General features: G+C 51.0%; 1 protein-coding gene across 1 annotated transcript in view; it reads right to left on the bottom strand.

Annotated features, from left to right (window-relative positions):
- Window positions 1-5,374: 5,374 nt before the first annotated feature.
- Window positions 5,375-20,919, bottom strand: part of KCNS3 (potassium voltage-gated channel modifier subfamily S member 3) — a 33,142-nt gene continuing 17,597 nt past the window's right edge. The window contains exons 2-3 of the mRNA XM_001362140.3: window positions 15,463-15,599; window positions 5,375-7,592 (exon numbers count right to left, since the gene is read on the bottom strand). Of these exons, the coding sequence (XP_001362177.1) occupies window positions 6,055-7,533 (1,479 nt within the window). The 5' untranslated portion in view covers window positions 7,534-7,592; window positions 15,463-15,599 and the 3' untranslated portion in view covers window positions 5,375-6,054. The remainder of the gene's footprint in view (window positions 7,593-15,462; window positions 15,600-20,919) is intronic.

The following is a 20,919-nucleotide window of genomic DNA, read 5'->3' as shown; positions in this document are numbered from 1 at the left end:
AATACATCTGGATCAGGGCAGAGCCAAGGGAGGCATAAACAGGGCATTTGAAGCAGCAGGTTCGGGGCTACACTCTAAGGTATTTTGAGAGCTGCAGATTCCAATCTACATACACAGCAAAGTAGAGAGAGAATCCTAAAGAGCAGGTAGCTCAGCGACTGAAAAGGCCCAGAGGTGGGAGAGGGAGACAGAGTGTCCATTGTGCCCAAGGAACAGCAAGGTTTCTGGATCACATAGTCTATGGATGGGAATAAGGTGTAAACAGACTAGAAGGCAGTTGGGGCCAGCTATGAAAGGCTTTAAGCACCAAACAGATGCTTTTTCATTTCAGCTACAGTTTACTGAGGGACCTCAGGATATAGAACACTAAATGTTAGCACTGGGAGGGACCATCTACGCCAACAGCCTCATCTTAGGCATAAGAAAACTGGACTCCTGACTCCTTATCTGGTAAAAGGCCATCAGGCTTGGGGAGATTCATTTGCAGTTTATAAAGGGTGTGATGCTTTGAAGTGGCTCATTTGTAGCCACTGCCAATGAGGAAACTGGGCCAAGGCTTGCCAGAGGCAATAAATTAGCCCCTGGGCATGATGGTCTCCAGTACCTTTTCTCTATCCATTCACTCCAGGACAAGTGATGAAGCCAGTGGTTCAAAAATGGAGGGAATGGACTAGGAGGAAGCATTAGAAAACAGAATACTCAGGTGCCCAGAGTGGTACAGAACAGGGAACAGAAGAGGGGAGGTTTCTCATTGGTTGTAGGATTCCTATTGGTTCCAGGTTGCCTTATGGTACTAGACTAAAAATTCTGGCTCTCCTTAGGAGAGCTTATCAGTGCCCAAGGCAAAGATGCCAACCACCAAAGCTGGAGGTGTAGACACTATGGTCAAGTAGCAGAGCCAAATGGGCAGCCCAGCAGAGATGCTGCCCTTGCAGAGAGCATGCCCAGAAGGTCCTACTGATCAGTGTCCACCATAGACACTACCACAAATGAGGAGAGCACAACCCTGCAGCAGCAGAGGCAAACATTGTCCCTCCACAGACACTCTCATGAGAACCTCTGCATCTGCTCACTCTCCTCTGGATGGCAAGACTTTGTGCCCTTGGCTTGAGGAGGTCTACTAAGGTAGAGCCTCTCGCTGTGCTCTTCTAGTAAGGGCCTTTGCTCTAAGATAATTGGTCCCTGTAGCCAACTCTTGAAAAAGACCTCATCAGTGGGGGCTCATGAGCTATATGATCTGTGAAGTGAACCCATGCAGTACTCTGAATCTAGAAGAGCTATCTGGGAGTGTGTGGTCTGGGGGCAGCCCAGCATTCTTTCAAGTTACTCTGTAAAGGACTAGATTGGCCAATTTTTGCTTTAATTCAATAAGCATTTATTTATTCCGGATCTCCTTTGTGCCAGGAGCTGTGCTGGACGCTGTCAACATGAGCCAAAAAGCCAGTCCTTGCCCTCAGGGAGCTTACGTGGAAGGGGCAGGAGAGTAGAGCACCCGGAGAGATGAGCTCCAAATAAATAGAAAGTGATTCGCCTTCTCATAGCAAGGAGTAATGAATGTCCAAGCAAATGCTTGGGTACAAGCATGAGTCTAGAGCCCTGTGAGTGCCTGGGATGAAGCGGGAGCTCTCCAGAGTACCAGAAGTCTCTTTCCAGAGTCCCTGGCTGGTTCCCTTCCAAGGTGAGTCTGAAAGAAGGTGGCATTTTCTGGAGAGGAAGGAGAATTCTAATGCTGGCCAAGAGAAAGGAGGGCTGTCCTGTGCCTGTTGTTCCCTGTTACCTTTGGTGCTGACATGGGAGTTTTATCTGAGGAGATCCAGCCCCTGAAACACACACATACATGTGTATATACATGTATGTATAAATATACATGTCTGCCAAGCATCCAATAAACACTAAGTGCCTATTATGTTCTAGGCACTGTGCTAAGTGCTAGAGACCCAGAAAGAGACAACATAACTATAAACATGTGTGCATAGGTATGTATTGCGTGTACATGTGTATGTTGGGGGGGTCTGAGATTTCCCGAAGGGAATTCTGAATGGGAGCAAGGCCAACAAGAGAGCTGCGATGTCACCCTCAAGATTAACCCAGGTGAGAGGTGGATCCATGCCATGATGGCAGATAAGCCTTGCCATGTCCCTGAATCTGCTTCTTCAGGGCAGGGCTGGACAGACCCTATAGGAGCCCTTCCTTGGTGAGGGAAGAACAGCAGAAAGAACTCTCAATCCTGGGTCTCCTGGTCCTTCCCCTGCAGTCCCCCCCAACCTGGATTGACCCCCACAGCCCCTGGGTCTGCTTCTGTGGGATAATTAGTTCTTTCTCTGCCCAGTAATGGCCTGCACGAAGCCATTCTAACCCACGCAGAGAGACAGATGAGGGCCGTGGCCACGGTGCCTGCTGATGAGCCGTCTCCCATTAGGATGTGGCAGCACAGCCGTGGCCCTCCCCTGAGCGGTCCCCGTGTGACTGAGAACAAGGGACCAGCCCAGCCCAGCAGGACCTGCCCCTTTGAGCCTGAGGATGGAAAAGCACCCACATGGGGCAGGTGCTGTGTTCGAGTCATGTTTTGGCAGTTCCTAGCTAGAGGATCCTGGGCCAATCTCTTCCCGCCCTGGCCACAAGTGCACCAATGCTGCCACACATTACTTGGCAGATCTTTGTACTTCTGGGAACTGTCGCTTCCCCTGATGGAATAGGAGTTCCTTGCAAGCAGGGGCTGGGACTGTTTGCTTTTATTTCTCTCCCTGAGTGCCCAGTGCCTTGCACGGTACCCATCATATAAACACTATCTCATGAGGAGGTGACTTCCTCTCTCTGAGCCTCAGTTGTGCCATCTGTAAAAATAGGGTTTATTTTACCTCCCCTCCCTCCCTCCCTCCCAAGATTGTCTACAAAAGTATGATGGTAGAACCAACTTCTTGTGGTGGAAAAAAATGTTCAAAATGTTCCTCATCTCCCCCTTCTTCGCTTGTTGGGGCAGGGGCAGGGGGCTGGCAAAGGGCCTTGAGATCATGCCATGCAAAGATCACTTGAAAAAAGTAGCCTGGAGAGAAGAAGGGGAGGAAGGAGACATCACAGGCATCTCTAAAGGGTTTAGTGTCCCCTCCTTGTGGCTCCTTCCAGAACCTTTATTGAAGGAGGGTGCCATCTCATGCCTCAGTTCTTCATCCTCATTTGCTATTTGCAACAATCCAGGGAGGCAGGTGCTATTATTATCCCTATTTTAGAGATGAGGAAATGGAGGCTGAGAAAGGTTTGACCAGTAAATGTGTGAGGCAAGATTCAAACTCAGGTCTTCTCGACTCTCAATACAAGTTTCTATCTCCTGCGCAATAGCATAGAAGGGTTACAATTGTGTGACCTGGGACTATTGCTCTAGACATGGAAGCATCCTAAGTAGGCAGGTTACAAGGTAGGAGCCTTGGGAAGAATGGGATGCTCTTGTGAGAGGCAAGCACCTTGGCCAAGTCCACTCCCCCACCCCTACCATCCCTTATGCCTTTGAGAGCTGCCCACTTCCTAGGGAGGTGCAGGATGGAAGCACTGATGGGGGAAGGTCATACCCATGAGCCAGGCTGAAGGGAGAAGTTAGGCAAGAGGAGTCCCACTCACATTCCAAGGGTGGAGGCCATCTAGGAGGGAGCAGTCTTCTGCCTTAGCCCATCGTGCTTTATGTTTTCATCTGCAAAGAGCCTCCGAGTCTTTCAGAAGTGAGAGACGGGAGCCTGGTGGATCTGGGCTTGTGTAAAGGTCTCCATCCGTCCCGATCGGCCAGCCCCGGGTCACTTCGTCTTGGGGAATTCGAGGTGAAGGGACTTAGCCAGGATCACACAGCCAGTACGCTACAGAAATGAACTGGGACCCAGGAGACCCCAAGTCTGGCCTCTCCACTTGGCCCCAGAAATAGGCAAGCGGCAGCTCAAAGCCAGTCTGTTCATTACTGCAGACGCCCCCCAAGTTGGGACTCTACAAGCCTATCGTGCTCTAAGAGCCAGGGGCTGCGGCAGCTGCCTGCTGTAATGGATCCCTCCATCTTAAGGCAGCAAATGACCCATTGGCTCCCTTTGGAGGGCCCCAGAATTCCAGAAGACATCCAGGCCTTGAAGGCTTGTTGCTGTGGGGTGCTCACCTGGAATCAAGCCGACGGCGAGCCCCTTGAGGGCAGGCCGGGTCTCCCTTCTATCTCGGCAGCCCTTTCATTCGCTGGCAGGCTCTCGAGTAATGACGTTTGTCAAACCCAACTGAATGGCTGCATCCCTGTGCCCGAGCACAAGAGCCAAGGAGGAAAGCTCCGGAGCCTGTGCCGGGCACGCTTTCAGCCCTGCAGCACATCTCTTAAAGGGACTCCCTGGCCAAAGAGATTTTACTGCATGGCACGAGACGCTGTGCCTCCCCCTGGAGGAATGGCTCGGTGGTCCCCTGGGCAGGAAGAGATGCTCACGAGATTAGGAGGCGATGTTGGCTCGTCTCCCAGGCTGCCTGACGGAGCGCTCACTCCTCCCGAGAGTGGCGCGGGGGATTTTCCACCAGGCTCGCTGCTCCTCCCAAGCTACAACAAGCTATTGCTGCCTGTCACTGCTGCTTTCATTCCTCCTCTGGGGAGTGGGTGGGGGTGGGTGCACCAAGCGCTCACCTGCCTCTGTGAACGTCTGAAGACTTCAGACTCAGCCTGGCTTTTTACCAGAAGCAATTCCTTCTGATCCTCCAGGAGGGAAGGAGGAAAGGTGGGAAGGAAAGGGTGCCAATACCTCCAGGAGCCAGGATGCCCCCCCTCCTTGGGCACAGGCGGACCCGACCCCCTCCATTCCTTCCGAGCAGGTTTTCAAGGGTTACTGTGGCATTACAAGCCCCAAAGAGTAAAACAAACTAAGCATCTTGAGCCCAGTGATAAGCTGTCTTCCTCCCTCCTGGACAGAGGTGGGGGCCGTGCTGGGGAAGGGGCATGTGTGAGCTCTCTGGAACAGTGGCTCAATGGCCCACCCCCTTCTTTCTAGTTCTTTGTTGGAGGGAAGTCTGTATTGGGGGTGAGGCAAGGGGGAAAGCCACGTGGGGAAGAGCCATAAAGCCGGCTTTAAGCTGCCATCGACGTAGCTCTGAGCCCCCATCTCTAAGCTCAGCCAGACTGAGGTGCCCAGTCCAGCCTCTGCCCGGATTCAGGACCCTGAACACTGTCTCCCCTTCCAAGAAACCATATATCTGGGCAGAAACGTTATTTTTAATTATTACAGAGACGGAGGGAAGAGAACCCTTTCTCAAAGGGGGGAGCATTTGAAGCGCGCGTGTTCTGTTTCTTTTCCCTGGAAGCATTTGGATGTCAGTAAGGTGGGCAAAGACCAAGGCAGGCTCCCCACAATAAGAGGACGAGACACCGAAGTCTGTGCACGGACACAGGACATTTATTAGTTTCCGGATCTCCAAGGTTAGCGTGTGAACTCGAATGCACATGCACTGTTCTCACTTGGCGGCTTTGACATGCACGTATGATCTGTCGCTGCCTGCACCCCGTGTCACACACCAGCGGTTCCCCCGTCAGGACCCTGGGTGCTCCCCAGCCCATGAGGAAGGGCATCCCCTGCATGCCGGTTGCAGGTATCGGCTGGCCTAGAACCTCTTCCTCTCCTCTCAAACGGCATCATGGACGCTATGTACAAAATAAATTGCTGAATCAGGCATCTTCTTCAGCCTCCTTGAGAAAAAAAATAAAGCCTGAGCTATGAATTCCGAGCAATGATTGTCTAACCGTGGCCGGAAGGTTCACCCTGAGAATTAGTGATCTGAACCAATGTGCCGAAGGCTAGAAGGTTGGAGTGGCTAAACGTTGGGAGAATGGTAGCAAGAGCCCAACCAAACCAAAGGCAAGACCCTTACCAGAGCCCCAGAGCTCCTAGGACATCACAGCTGGAAGGGATCTCAAAGAGGGAACCCAACTCTCCCACTCCGATAAAGAGGGAAACTGAGGCTCCTGGCAAACAAGTGACTTGCCCAAGGTCACACAGCTAGCAGGAAGCAAAATCTCCTGACTTCCCCACCCATAAGGGACGTCTCTGGAATGCATCACTTGGCTGTGTCATTCTCTAAGGACACCGTGTCATAAATGTCCTCGGCCTCATCGATACTAGATGCATCTGTGGCGTCCTGCTCACTCGCTACAATCCCTGCAGAAGAAAGGCTAGAAATAAAGGAATGTACGCGCTTGGCATAAATATCCCTAATGTTGAAGTAGGGCAGCTCGTTACAGCCCTCCGGCGCTTCGTCGCTGCTGCCGTGGTCCACATCGACATCCTTCTGTCTCTGGTAATACTTGGAAAACTTGTTGAAGATGATCGTGATGGGCAGGGCCACCACCAGGATCCCACAAATGATGCACGTGCTCCCGAGGAGTTTCCCCACCAACGTGACGGGGTGGGTGTCTCCGTAGCCCACCGTTGTCATGCTGATGGTGGCCCACCACCAGCAGATAGGGATGCTGGTAAGCCCCGACTGGGCATCATCTTTTTCCACAGAGTAGACGAGCACAGAAAAGATGGAGATTCCCACTGACAGGAAGAGGAGAAGGAGGCCGACTTCGTGATAGCTGTGCCTCAGCGTGGCTCCGAGAGACCGGAGCCCAACGGAATGCCGGGCCAGCTTCAGGATGCGGAAGATCCTCATGAGCCTCAGGATCTGAACCACCTTCCCCACATTCTCGATATCTTCGCTGTCTTCATTCTTGGTGTCCACAGCCAACGTGGCATAGAAGGGAATGATGGAGACAAAGTCAATGATGTTCAGTGGGCTCTTCCAGAACTTCTTTTGGCAAGGAGCAGCTACCAGCCTGATGGCTAACTCGCCTGTGAACCAGATGATGCACGTGATTTCCACCGCTTCCAGGACGGGGTTTTCTACCCCATCCTCTGTTTTCTGGAACTCCGCCATGCTGTGGACACACATCGCCACGATGGATGCCAACACGACACTCAAGGAGGAGATCGCTATGAGCTTAGCTGACAGACAGGAGGCGGGGTTTTCCATCCTGATCCAGATCTTCTTCCGGAGATTGCCAAAGCGCATGGTGTCGAACTTCTCCAGCTCTTTCTCAAAGATGGAGGACTCCTCGAAGGAAGAGTCCGTACTCCCGTCGTTGCTCTTCTGGTCCCAGTCCTTGTTGGGGTTATCGTCTTTTCGCTCTTGGTAGCGGTTACTGCAGCAGGAGTCGATGAAGAGCTCGTTGATGCCCCAGTACTCGATCTCCTGGCAAAAGGAGAACACGCAGAGCTCCTCCATGACGTGAAGCTTGCCCGTATAGTAGAAATTCAAGACGTAGCGGAACAACGATGGGTTTCGGTCAAAGTAATACTCCTTCTCTGCCACACTATAGTCATCGCAGAGCTCCAGGATGGCTTCCTCGGAGTGGCAGGTGAGTAAGCGCCCCAGTCTGGTATGAGGAAAGCGCAGGAGGGTGCTCTGGCCAACAGACTGCCTAAAGCCCCCAACATTCAGGTTCACCAGTTCCTCCTCTTGTCCGGGTGTGTGGAAGAACTCACCAAAAACCATGGTGGATGCCGAAGGCCGACGGCTGACTCGGGAGGCTGGCAAAGGAGATGGCGCGGCATCTGGAAGGAATGCGAGACAAGGCTAGGTGACTCCATCCTGTTAAAGCCCAGCCAAAATCCTTTTACCCCTCCCTTCCCAGAGTGAGGCGGCGATAAATTAAAAACCCAGCAGGAAATGAAACCACAAACACGGGCCCTGATGCCTGCTAGAAGGAAATTAAAACCAGCCTTGGTATTAAGCCACAGGCGGATGTCTGAGGACACAGGAACCCAAGCTGGCAGGAGCCCCTGCCCGCCTCCATCCGCTAACACCTTCCTGGAGAAGCACACCAGGATTTTACCACGTGGATCCCAAACCACTTTCCTATTGTTAAACCCAACGACTTTCCTTCTTTCCTCATCTCCAAAGTCTACCAAAAGCACTGGGACTCCAGGCAACGACAAAAACAGTTTTTGGCATCACTCAGACATCAAGAAATCCTTTCCTGGTGTCTTCCATGAAGACAGAAGTTCTTGGAGGCCATGCCATAGAGGAGTGTGACGAGGCCAGCGAGGATCCTAAGTGTGGACCGACCACCAGGGGAGCTACAGCTTCCCCTCTCCATCATTCCTGGAGGCCACTTCTAACGGAAAGAGCGATTAGTTACCCATGAAGGAAGGAACACACACGCACATGCACACATGCACACACACAATCTATGAAATCTGGGATAAAGAAGTTGGAACATTCACTCCTCCACAGACAAATCCCAAAAGCTTTCCATGTTTGTAAGGAACAAACCCTGCACTGAGTCAGTGATTCACAGATGACCAAAGCTAGAAAGAAGCCAGAGGAGAGCGTGTAAAAGGCTGAGTGGGAGGGACCTTGGAAGAGAGGGTCAGCTGGTCTGGAACTGACAATGTAGGACCTGGAACGTCAGATCTTGGAGAGACCTTCATGCCTAGGATAGACCGTCGGCATCAGAAGGGACCTCAGAACACAGAATGTCAGAAGTAGGAGGGATGGAGGTAAAGCTGGCGAAGAACTTCGACCAGAGTATCAGGGATGGGAGTGGAGGGCAGACCATGACTAAGAACAGAGAATGTCAGTGCTAAGGAGGACTTCAGTACAGCTTTGCATCAGGGAGCGTCAGAAGAAAGGACCTCAGAGCTAGGAAGAACCTCGGAACAGAAAACAAAGAAGGTCCAAGTGAAGAAGAGAGAAAAGAGTGTCCCCACCAGGACTTTTCATCCCGGAGCTGCCTTCCTCCTCTGAAGTCATCTCCCTCTGGACCATACATCTCTCTGCCCTGCAGCCCTCGTCTCCCATTGGTGAGCTCTTCCTGAGGCCTCCAGGTTAGGGAGGAACCCAAGCTGGCCATTGTTCATCCCCTCACAGCTCTGCTGGTAACTCTATGCTTTACGTACGTGGGTCCCTTCCTGTCCCTCCCCAGCCTCCTGCTTTTGTGCTGCCTCTTGGGGGTTGTCTTCTCCCATTAGGATGTAAGGCAGGCTCCATCTCCCCAGCACATAGAAAGCACTTCATAAAGGTGTATTGCCATTGCCAGTGGCCCTCCCAGATGGGACCCAGTGGTAAAGCCTTTCTTAGCACTGACAAATGGGTTACCATTTGAGTGGTAAGGACCTTAGAACACAGAATTTCAGAAGTGCACTTAGAACACGGAACAGGGGGCAGCTGGGTAGCTCAGTGAATTGAGAGCCAGGCCTAGAGATGGGAGGTCCTAGGTTCAAATCTGGCCTTAGACACTTCCCAGCTGTGTGACCCTGGGCAAGTCACTTGACCCCCATTGCCTACCCCTTACCACTCTTCTGCCTTGGAGCCAATACACAGTATTGACTCCAAGACGGAAGGTAAGGGTTTTAAAAAAAAAAAAGAACACGGAACATTAGCACTCAAAGGGAACTTGGAGGCCATCCCATCCAAGCCCTAGATTGTAGGGAATGGAGACCAAGCCCCCTTAGGGCCCACTTGTCTTTCCAATCTCTCCCAGTGGCCTAAGGAGTTCCCTTCCGTGACTCTGTGTTCTCAAGTCCCTCTAGCAGAAGTTTCACCTGTTTTATGAATCCTTCCATTGCTGCCATGACTTCCCCGAGTTTCTAGCATCTTCCCCCACCAAATGATCCCTTCATTGAGTCATAGTTGTCTATGCGTGTGCTCACATGAGTGTGCCTGATGGAATGAATGGGAAACTCACCAGGGGCAGGAACTATCTCATTTCTGAATGAACTAGGACACGCCCAGCACATAGAAGGTGCTTAATAAACAGATCTTGGTGCATCTGAACCAGGGATCCCCCTGTTCCCACAGTCCTCAGCATCTGTATCAGCCAAATCTGCTCAACTACTGTTTCCTTATCATCTGATTCCTGGTGGTTGTCTTTGTCTCCCACTTGGACCACTAGGTAGGAAGGAGCCACGTCAACCTCTCCTGGGGATCTGCTGTACTCTGAGCTCAGCATACTGGAGCAACTCAACCTTCCTGGGAAGGGCCATTCCAAATATTGCTAACTACTCCAACATCTGTAAAGGTTGGAGAGAAGGACTCTTGGATTCATTGCTCCCATGTAAAGGGAGCATCTTCTATTGAGACTGACTGACTATATGCTGTTACATGCATTGGAGATAATAATCCATAGATAAGTGGATACTGTTTTTTGGGGAACACATTGAACTGCTGAACTTTTTCTTACTTTTATTATTGCTTTTCTTTCATTTTGATTAGAATATTTGATTTTTCCCTTTTCTCATTTCTTGTGCTTAAGGTACATACAATCAATATTAATTTTTTATTCTACAGTAATAGAAGTTAAAATATATATACTTGCTATAATATTAATGCATACCCCAAAGCTTAAAGGCCAGTAGTGCATTCTCATCTTTGTTTTACCAATAAGGAAACTCGAGCTCAGAAGAGAACAACACTCCTAGGACCTCATTGCTAGTCCCAGGATCTGAGAAGATTCCAACTCAGGACTCACTGCTCTGGGCTGCCTGGGCACATGTATGAAGTGACTTCAAAAATACTGGCTGGTCAAACTCCCTCATTGTACAGAGAGGTACACTGAGGCCCAGAGAATAGTGACTTATGCATGAATAAGTGCTGAAGGTGGGATCTGAGGCAAGCATCTCCAGGTCTCCTATGCCCAACTGACTCAAACTAATGGAGCAGATGAGAAAAGCATTGTATAATCCTTACAGCACTCTCAAAATGGAAGCTGGCATCATTACTATGACTAGCCCCATTCTGACAGTGTCTGGGTCTCTGACTGGTAGAGAGAATCCCCCAGCAATCCATCACACTAAAGCTCCCTCTCCTGCAGAGAGAAAAGAAGGGATGTGGCTGGAAAAGATAATTTTTGGTTCATTCATCTCAGGAGGAAGCTTCCCATTTCCAAGAAGCAGCAGGGATGTATCATCCTGTCATCCTCTAAAGGTGCTGTCCACGATGCCCTTGTCTCGAAAGCTGCAGAGCACACACTGTCTGTTGTACCAACTAATGGGTTGCTTGACCTTTTCTAGAGACTTTTCCCTTCCTTCTTTGCTCTCTATTTTTAGCCAGGTATCTCCTCCCAGACAGAGATGGTCCCTAGACTCCAACCACATTATTCCATGGCTTCAGATCTCCTTGAAAGGCAAATTCCATATAAATTCCCAATAAAAACAACTATAGAGTGCTTTAAGGTTAACAAACTGCCATTCATATTTCTTCCATCTTATCTTCAGGATAGATCTCTGTGGAAAGTAAGACAGGTATTATTTAGCAATTCCTGCAACAGAAGAGTAAGGGACTGCATTGACCATTCAAAAGACAGCCCTGCTATCATACATGGACAAGCAGCTGTCCATTCTCAAAGAGGAGACTGTCCAGCCCACTTTGGGATGGCTCAAATTCTTAGGAAGTTTTCCCTGATCTCCAGCCTCAGTGGACTTCTTTATACCTTTTCCCTATTGCTCTTAGACCTGCCCTTTAGGGCCAAGCAGAACAAGTTCAATCCCTTCTCTGGATGATGGCCTTTACATATTCAAAGACAGATTGTGTGTCTCAGGCAGTCAATAAGCACTTATAATTCTGCTTTCTATGAGCCAGGCACCATACTAAAGCACTAGCAAGCAAAGAAAGGCAAAAGACCATCCCTGCCCTTAAGGAGTTCCCAGTCTAATGGAGGAGACCACAAACAAATAAATGGACAAACAAGCTATAGGCAGGATAAATAAGAGATAATTAACAGAGGGAAGACACTAGAAGTCAGAGGATTTGGGGGGAACCTCCTGTAGAAGGAGAGGTTTTAGTTGGGACTTGAAAGAAATCGGGAGGCTGAGAAGAAGAAGAAGAGTCCCAGGCAGGGGAGACAGCCAGAAAATACATCAGGAGCTGGGAGATGGAGTGTCTTGTTCATGGAACAACCAGGAGCCCAGTGTCACTGGATAGAAGAGTATGTGTCTGAGAGTGAAATGTAAAAATCCTGGAAAAGTAGGAGGGGGCTGGATTATGAAGGGCTTTGAATGCCAAGCAGAGGATTTTGTATGTGATCCTGGAGGTAATAGGGAGCCACTGGAGTAAGGGGAGTGACATGATCATTTAGGAAAATCACTGTGGTATCTAAAAATGGAGGATGGACCAGAATGGGGAGAGACCTGAAGCAGGAAGACCACTCCCAAGTCCCTTCCCAGCAGCTATTATCCAGGTACAAAGTAATGAAGGTCTGCACCAGGGTGGGGGCAATGTCAAAGGAGAGGAGGTGACATACTAGAGAGATGCTGCAACAGCAAAATTGACAAAAGATGTTGCAACAGTGAAATTGATAAAAGATGCTGCAACAGTGAAATCGGCAAGAGATACTTCAACGGTGAAATCAACAAGAGATGCTGCAGAAGTGAAATCTATGAGAGATGCTGCAGAGGCAAAACTGACAAGAGATATTGCCAAGATGAAATCGACAGACCTTGGCACCCTAATGGATGGGAAGAGGGAGGGAGAGAAAGAGTGAGGAATCCAGGATGACTCCAAGGTTGGAAGCCTGAGGGGGGGGGGGGGGAGTGCCTCTACAATTACAGTTCTCCAAGCTCAACATGACCAGTTCCTTCATCCAACCCTCCCATATATGGCCTAAATTCAAGGCCCTTTTTCATTCTTTTTGCCCTCTTCTGGATAAATCCCTAAGTTATCAATGCCCTTCTTAAACTATAGCTCCAGAACTGATCACAGTACTCCAGCTGAGACCTGATGAAGACAGAAGAGAGAGGACCATACCCTCCCTGTTCTTGGAAGCCAAAGCCTCCCAACAGCCCAAGATAGCATTAGCGCACTTGGTTGCTACATCACACTGCTGGCTCATCTTTTTTCTTTTCTGAACAACTGGTCTCTATCCAGGCCTCCCCCACCTGATAACTGATGGAATTGAGTGTTGAACCCAATGCAAGACAACATTTCTTCCCACTGAATTTCATCTTACTCAATTCACCTTAATGCTTGAGTCTATCTACACCCTTTTGGCTCCTGACTCAGCCGTCCAATGTTAGCTCCTTCTCCCAGATAGGTGTCATCTGCACTTTGATAAGCAGACATTCACTATATGTGTTTCTCCAAGTCATTCATTGAATGTTAAACAGCATAGGATAAAGCATGAGGCCTTGGAGTACTCCACTGAAAACTCCCCACTGACATGGAGCCCTCCACAACTATTCATTGAGTTGGGTCATTTAGCCAATTCTTAATCACTCTGGCTTATTATCTCCTAATCTATGTACCTCCATCTTCTCCATAAGAATATTAGGAACTACTCTATCAAAAGCTTTGCCAATGTCTACACAGGCTCTAGCAACACCATTCTCACAGCAGTTAGGTTAGTAATCCTTTCCAAAAAGTGAAATGAGGTTAGGTTGGCACCACCTGTTCTGGATGAGGACGGGCTGGAACACTGTAATCACCAATGACCTTTCTAGATGTTCACCCATCTCTGAATTAAGCTTTCTCAAGGGCAACAAAGTCATCATGAATTTATTAAGTTCTTACTATGTGCCAGACATTAAGCTAAGTGCTGATGATAATACAGGCAAGAAGGAAAACAGTCCCTGCCCTCAAAGATGTTGCATTCCAATGGGGGAAAACAACATATAATAAAGAGTGGGAAGGAGTAATGGTGGGGTACTCTGGAAAGTCAGAAGCAAAGAGGAATGAAGGATGGCTGGTCTGGGCCCCTCCCCAACTGAAGGTTCCAGGAATTACTTTTCAACAGGAGGATGTTCTGGGGTGAGAAGTCAGCTAAGTCATTATGGTGAAATCAGGAGTCAGAGGCTGAGCTGGGGAAGGAATAGAGGATGGCTATAGCATGTGTAAGGGGAAGTCATGAAATCAGGCTGGAAAAGTCATCTGGAGACCGACTGTGAAGAACTTTAAGTGACTCATGGAGCTGCTAAAACTTCTAGGGTGGAGAGGATAAGCATTTAGTAAGCACCTACTATGTACCAAGCCTGTGTTAAATGCTTTACAAATATCTCAGTTGAGGATTTGCGCAGGTGAGTGATACAGTCAGGCCTGAGCTTCCATTTGCATGGTGTTTCCCCTCACTAAACTGTAAGCTCCTGGAGGGCAGGGACTGTCCATAACACATAGTAGGTCCTTAATAAACATTTATTGAATCGAATTGAATTGAGCCTCAGGTTTTTCATTTATAAAACCTGCATCACATCTATATTTCCCTCCCAGAATTATGAGGATCTACAGAGAAAAGGGATATAAAGAGGCAAACTGTCATCCAAAACTGAGCCTCACCAAAGGGAAAGGGCTGACTCAAGGTCACACAGCTGGTCAGTGGCAAATCCAGGACTGGATTTTTGGTTCCTTGATTCCTCATCACATGAATATTAGTTGGAGACCTCCATGGGTAGAAAGAACATAGAAAAAGGACCATCTGACAGCCCTCCAAAAAGGGGACACTAGATCTGGAGTCAGGAAGATCTGAGTTCAAATCTGACCTCAGATCCTTACAAGATGTGTGACTGGGCAAATTGCTTCAGATTTACTCATCTATAAATGAGGATAATAAAACCATCCATCTCTCAGGGTGGTTGTGAGGATCAAATGAAAGAAAGTTTGTAAAGCATTTTGCAAACCTTAAAACACTATAAAAGTGCCAGCCTTTATTATTTCCAAATATTATCTCACTGGAGCCTTCAACAACCCTGGGAGGTAGGTGCTCTTATTAGCCCCATTTTAGAGTGGAGGAAATTGAGGCAGATTAAATGACTTACCCAGGGTCACACAGCTATAAAGTGCTTAAGGCAGGATCTGAACTCTGTTCGTCCTAAATCACATGGGGAAGAAAGAGAGACAAGCGGTGTTGATTCTTTGTGGGTGTTTGGCCAGAACAGAGATCAGATGGCTCAAGGGGGTGGCAGGATGAAGACCACCAACATCCTCTTGACTGTGACTGGGTGAGTGCTAGGTTTGGCATCAAAAAGGTCTGGGTTCAAATGTTGCTTCTGATACCAACTAGCTGGGGGACCCTGGGCAGTTCATAAATTCAAAGTGTCAGAGATTCCTAAGCCAGAAGGCACTGCAGGGGTTATTTCATCCACCCATCTTGTAGATAAGAAAACGGAGGCCCCAGGAAGTGTTGTGATGGATCCAAGATCCGAATCCCCAGCTTTCTGACCCCAGAGCCAGAACTCTCTTCACTGCACCATGTCCTTTCTCTGCCTCAACGTCCCCACTTGTAAGAGGGATGAGCCTGAGATGTAAAAAGCTTCCTGACCCTTGGAGCCCTCTAGCACCATGACTCCTCTGCGCTTGCCCCGGTCCTCCTCCTCGGTGCTGGCATCCAACATTCTTCCCAGGATGCCATCCCTGGCGGCCAGCCGGACTCGGCGTGCGCCTCAGGCCTTTGCTTTTCTCCCTGGAACGGAACCAAGAGACAGGCAGCTCTCTTACCCACTCTCGGAGGAGGTGGCGCAGGCTCCCCTCATCCTGGACGCTGCAATGTCCATCGCCGACGCGGCCGCCCCCGCTGACCCTGCGGCCGGTCCTGGGCACCCCCGGCCACGGGAGCCGGCCGGAAATCCACTCGCCTGGGGAGGAGACAATCAGAGAAAAGGGTGGCTGCAGCATCCCCCGGGAGGAGGCCGCCCTGCCCGCCCTGCCTCTGCTCAGCAGCAAGAGGAGGGTCCCCGGTGCCCTGGGAGAAGCCAGAAGGAGCCCCGGGGCGCGGGGACCCCGCTCACGGCCGCATCCGGGCGAGGCAGAGCTGCCCCGAGCGCCGAAAGCCTGGCGCCGCTTCCTCCTTCCAGAGTCTTCACGTCCCAGCTCTTGGACCGGGTCAGCACACAGTAGGCGCTTAATGCTTACTGCTTGCCCAAAGAATAAGAGCAGCCGTCACCTTCCAACCTGCCCTGTGAGCACCATCCCCCACACAGATCAGAAATGGGGTTCAGAGTTCCGAGAGACACCCTGCATGCAGGAGGTGATTAATAAATACTGACTGACTCAGTGATTCATAAGGGTTGGAGCCAGGACTTGAACCCGGAGCTCCTGACTAGGAGGGTCCCTCTCCCACTGTCATTCCTTTCAAATAGGTGTTTGTGCCCATCGTCACAATCATCGCTGACGCTTATTACCTCCCATCTTAGATCAGTCCTGCTTCCAAGGCAGACGAGAGGTAAGGGCTAGGCCTTGGGGGCGGGGGTAAGTGACTGGTCCAGGGTCACACAGCTGGGAAGTGTCTGAGGCCAGGTTTTCTCACTCACATTTATGCAGCCCTTGCTACGAGCCCGGCCCTGCCCTGAGCATGTCACAATTACTGTCTCCTTTGATCCTCACAGCAGCCCCGGGAGGTGGGTGCTTTAATGATCCCCATTTTGCAGAGGGGGAAACTGAGGCAGGAAGCAGTTACTTGCCCAGAATCCCACAGCTCGTCAAGTGTCTGAGGTTGGATTTGAACTCCCTCTGAGCCCTGTGGAGCCCCCTGGCTGCCCTTCCACTCTCTTGGCCTTCCTTACCAGGGACGGTCCGGTCCACTTATTGGTTCTGAGGTCCAGGTCCTTGGTCCCACCCCCTTTGGCCTCCTTTCCCTCCCCTCAGGCGCTATGGGAGCTGCATTGGGCTGGCCGGCCCCTCTTCAGGCCAAAGAAGGGAGGCTCCCGGTGCTGTGCAGACGCTGGCGCAGGCCGCAGCCGCCATTCACCAAACCCAGCGGTTCACTGAGAAACGATCGAGGGCGGCCGTAGACGTCCCGCCGCGGATCCAGGAGGCCGACCGCGTGGCAGCCCCCTGACAGGTTCACAACAGCAAAGGGCGGCCGCCCAGCCGCTGGATCCCAGCAAAGGGCTGGCCCAGGCACGGGGAATCGGATCCTGCTCCTGCACGTCATCAGGGCTGCTCCGGGCCGGGCCGGACCCAGGGATTCAGAGAGCGGCAAGGGAAGGAGGCAGAGTCCTCCACTCTGCCGGGAACTCGCTCCAGGGCTGCTCTGAGCCTCAGTCTCCCCATTTGTACCCATTGGTCTGTTCCACGCCATGTGGAAGGGGGCTCTGTTTGGCCCGGAGGTGGGCAGTTATAAAAAGACCCTTTTAGGCTGGGGTCCAGGAGGGCTTCCCCACACTGGGACAGGCTGTCCCAAGAGATGTAGGTTCCTCTCTAGGAAGACGGCAGATGGATGAGCCCTCAGTAGTATGTGGCAGAGGCATCAAGCTCTACAGGAAAGTGGCGGGCTTGGAGTGAGGATGATCCAGATTCAAATCCCACCTCTTCCCTGGGGAGTCATCCTCTCAGTCATCAGCTCTGTGTGAACTCCCTCATTTCCCCATTCTCTGTCTCCATGCCCAGATCCTCTCTGGAGCTCTATTCCCCAATAACCCACTGCCTGGGGGAAAGCTCCACTGGGGGGGGGTCCCATCAGCCCCTCAAACCCAACAGAGTGTCCAAAAGGGAACTCCTTTCCCCTCATGTCTCTCCTTGTTAATAATGGCACTCTCATCTCAGGCGCCTAAGCTTGGAGCCCACCATGGCTACAGGGGGACAGAGAGAGAAGGAAGAGACAACCAGCTGCCAAGTGGTGAGTGACTGCCAGGCCCCTTTAGAGTGTAAGTTCTTGCCTAAAAGCATCCATGTGGTACCATGGAGAGGTCAGGAAGAGCTGAGTTTCAATCCAGCCCCAGACACTTAGCATAGTGCCCAGTGCTAAATGAATGCCTGGGTCTTTCCTTCCTCCTTGAAGGCAGTATGTGTTATTCCTTCTTTTTGTTCCTGGATTAGGCATAGATTCAGGACCCAAGAGATCATTAGATTGGTAGTTGTGCCTTACCTGTGCCTGCCAGCTCCTATTAGACAATAAGCTTCTTGACTGTCATCTATCCATCCATCTAACCATCCATCCATCTAACCATTCATTCATCTATCCATCCATCCATCTCTCCATCTCTCCATCCACCCATCTATCCATCCATCCATCTCTCCATCCACCCATCTCTCCATCCATCCACCCATCTATCCATCCATCCATCTCTCCATCCACCCATCTCTCCATCCATCCATCTCTCCATCCATCCACCCATCTAACCATCCACCCATCTCTCCATCCATCCACCCATCTAACCATCCACCCATCTCTCCATCCATCCACCCATCTATCCATCCACCCATCTCTCCATCCATCCATCTCTCCATCCACCCATCTCTCCATACATCCACCCATCTATCCATCCACCCATCTCTCCATCCATCCACCCATCTAACCATCCACCCATCTATCCATCCATCCATCTATCCATCCATCCACCCATCTATCCATCCACCCATCTATCCATCCATCCATCTATCCATCCATCCACCCATCTAACCATCCACCCATCTATCCATCCATCTATCAATCCATCCATCCACCCATCTATCCATCCATCCATCCACCCATCTATCCATCCATCCATCCACCCATCTCTCCATCCATCCACCCATCCATCCATCCACCCATCTATCCATCCATCCATCTCTCCATCCACCCATCTCTCTATCCATCCACCCATCTATCCATCCATCTATCCATCCATCCATCCACCCATCTCTCCATCCACCCATCTATCCATCCATCCATCTATCCATCCATCCACCCATCTATCCATCCACCCATCTCTCCATCCATCCACCCATCTCTCCATCCATCCACCCATCTCTCCATCCACCCATCTATCCATCCATCCACCCATCTATCCATCCATCCACCCATCTATCCATCCACCCATCCACCCATCTATCCATCCATCCACCCATCTCTCCATCCATCCACCCATCTCTCCATCCATCCACCCATCTCTCCATCCATCCACCCATCTCTCCATCCATCCACCCATCTATCCATCCACCCATCTCTCCATCCATCCACCCATCTATCCATCCACCCATCTCTCCATCCATCCACCCATCTCTCCATCCATCCACCCATCTATCCATCCATCCATCTATCCATCCATCCACCCATCTATCCATCCACCCATCTCTCCATCCATCCACCCATCTCTCCATCCATCCACCCATCTATCCATCCATCCACCCATCTCTCCATCCATCCACCCATCTATCCATCCACCCATCTCTCCATCCATCCACCCATCTATCCATCCACCCATCTCTCCATCCATCCACCCATCTCTCCATCCATCCACCCATCTATCCATCCATCCATCTATCCATCCATCCACCCATCTATCCATCCACCCATCTCTCCATCCATCCACCCATCTATCCATCCACCCATCTATCCATCCACCCATCTATCCATCCATCCATCTATCCATCCATCCACCCATCTATCCATCCACCCATCTCTCCATCCATCCACCCATCTATCCATCCACCCATCTCTCCATCCATCCACCCATCTATCCATCCATCCATCTATCCATCCATCCACCCATCTATCCATCCACCCATCTCTCCATCCATCCACCCATCTATCCATCCATCCATCCATCCATCCATCCATCCATCCATCTGTCTGTCCATACGTACATCCTTCTGTCTGTTTACCTCTCCATTTGTCTATGTGCCTAGAGAGAGTTCACGACAAGCTCCCTATGAGCAAGAGTCTGTTATTTTCTTGTCTTTGCATCCGTGGTGCCTGGCCCAGGATCTTGCACACAGTAGGTATCTGTCATAGGTTTGTTGGGTTCACATCTGTCCTTTCCCTGCATTGGTGCGAGGCATGAAAGCACAGCCCGTGCCTGCCCACACCCCTCCCTCCACCTCTCTGGCCCCTCTTCAAAGATCGCGGTTGGGGGGGAAATACTGTAATTATTCACTCATCCCGCAGCTGTTTGTTCGGTTGGGTTTTCTGCAAACTGCTCAGCGATGGTTTTATTAATTATTAAACGGCAGTAAGGGAGGGCCGGGGCAGACAGGATGCTGCTCTTCTCGGGAACTGCAGACGCAGAAGATTTTACTAGATCCCTTGCTGCGCCCCCACGGGGTCCCTCTGCCTCTCCTTCCCCTCCAGCGCCCCCTGCCCCATTCTGAAAGAGCCTGAAAGAGGGGCACGAGGTGGGTGCTACCTTTGCCAAGCCTCAGGTTCTCCATTGGAGTGCCCTGTACACAGAAGGTGCCTCATAAATGTTCTTGCCAGAGAGCTGAAGCCCCTTGCCACTAAGTCCATTCTTGTACCTCGAACCCAGATCCAGACTCTGAGCCAGAACAGACTTGCAGGCTGAACCTGTTTCTGTCTCTACAATGGTCTCCCCTCCACCCAGGCGATCCACATGGACCTCTGAGGAAAGATGGGAACCCCCCCCCCAGCCATGACTAGAACCCACCACGGCTCACCCTCAGACTCCAGGGAGGATGGAAGCGGCCTTCTGGAGCTCTCTCGGGCCCGTGAGGAGGCCCTGGTGCCCCAACGGCTTCGGGACAGCCCAGAAAAGTCACCGAAAATTGGCAGTTAGTGTAGTGAACCCCTGAGCGATGACCATGTCCCGAGGACCCGCAGGGGGCTGGTGCGAGGCTGCCCTCAGAGAGCTTCCAGGCCATGGTACCAGGCCCTGCCCAGGGAGCCTTGGCCTTAGAGCTGGGAGAGCCAAAGACGGAGCCTTCTAGGGCTTTGTGGCCAATGTAGAGATGAGGAAACTGAGGCCCAGAGACGGAAAAGGAGCGCAGAGGCCCCCAGGAAGTTACTGGCAGAGGCCAGATCTGAAGTCAGGTTCTCCGCAGCCTAGCCAGGGTTCTTTGCCCTAAATTGCATCACTTCTCTCTGTCCTCCCTGACCCTCCCAGTCCCCCACAGACAGACAGACAGACAGACAGACAGACAGACAGACAGACAGGCAGGCAGGCAGGCAGGCAGACAGGCAGACAGACAGACACACGCACACACCAGGCCCTGCTCTTTCTGAAGGCTGAGCAGCACGCT

This window comes from Monodelphis domestica, chromosome 1, assembly GCF_027887165.1.
Source record: "Monodelphis domestica isolate mMonDom1 chromosome 1, mMonDom1.pri, whole genome shotgun sequence".
Lineage (NCBI taxonomy): Eukaryota > Metazoa > Chordata > Mammalia > Didelphimorphia > Didelphidae > Monodelphis > Monodelphis domestica.
This window is presented reverse-complemented; position numbering and strand designations above follow the sequence as displayed.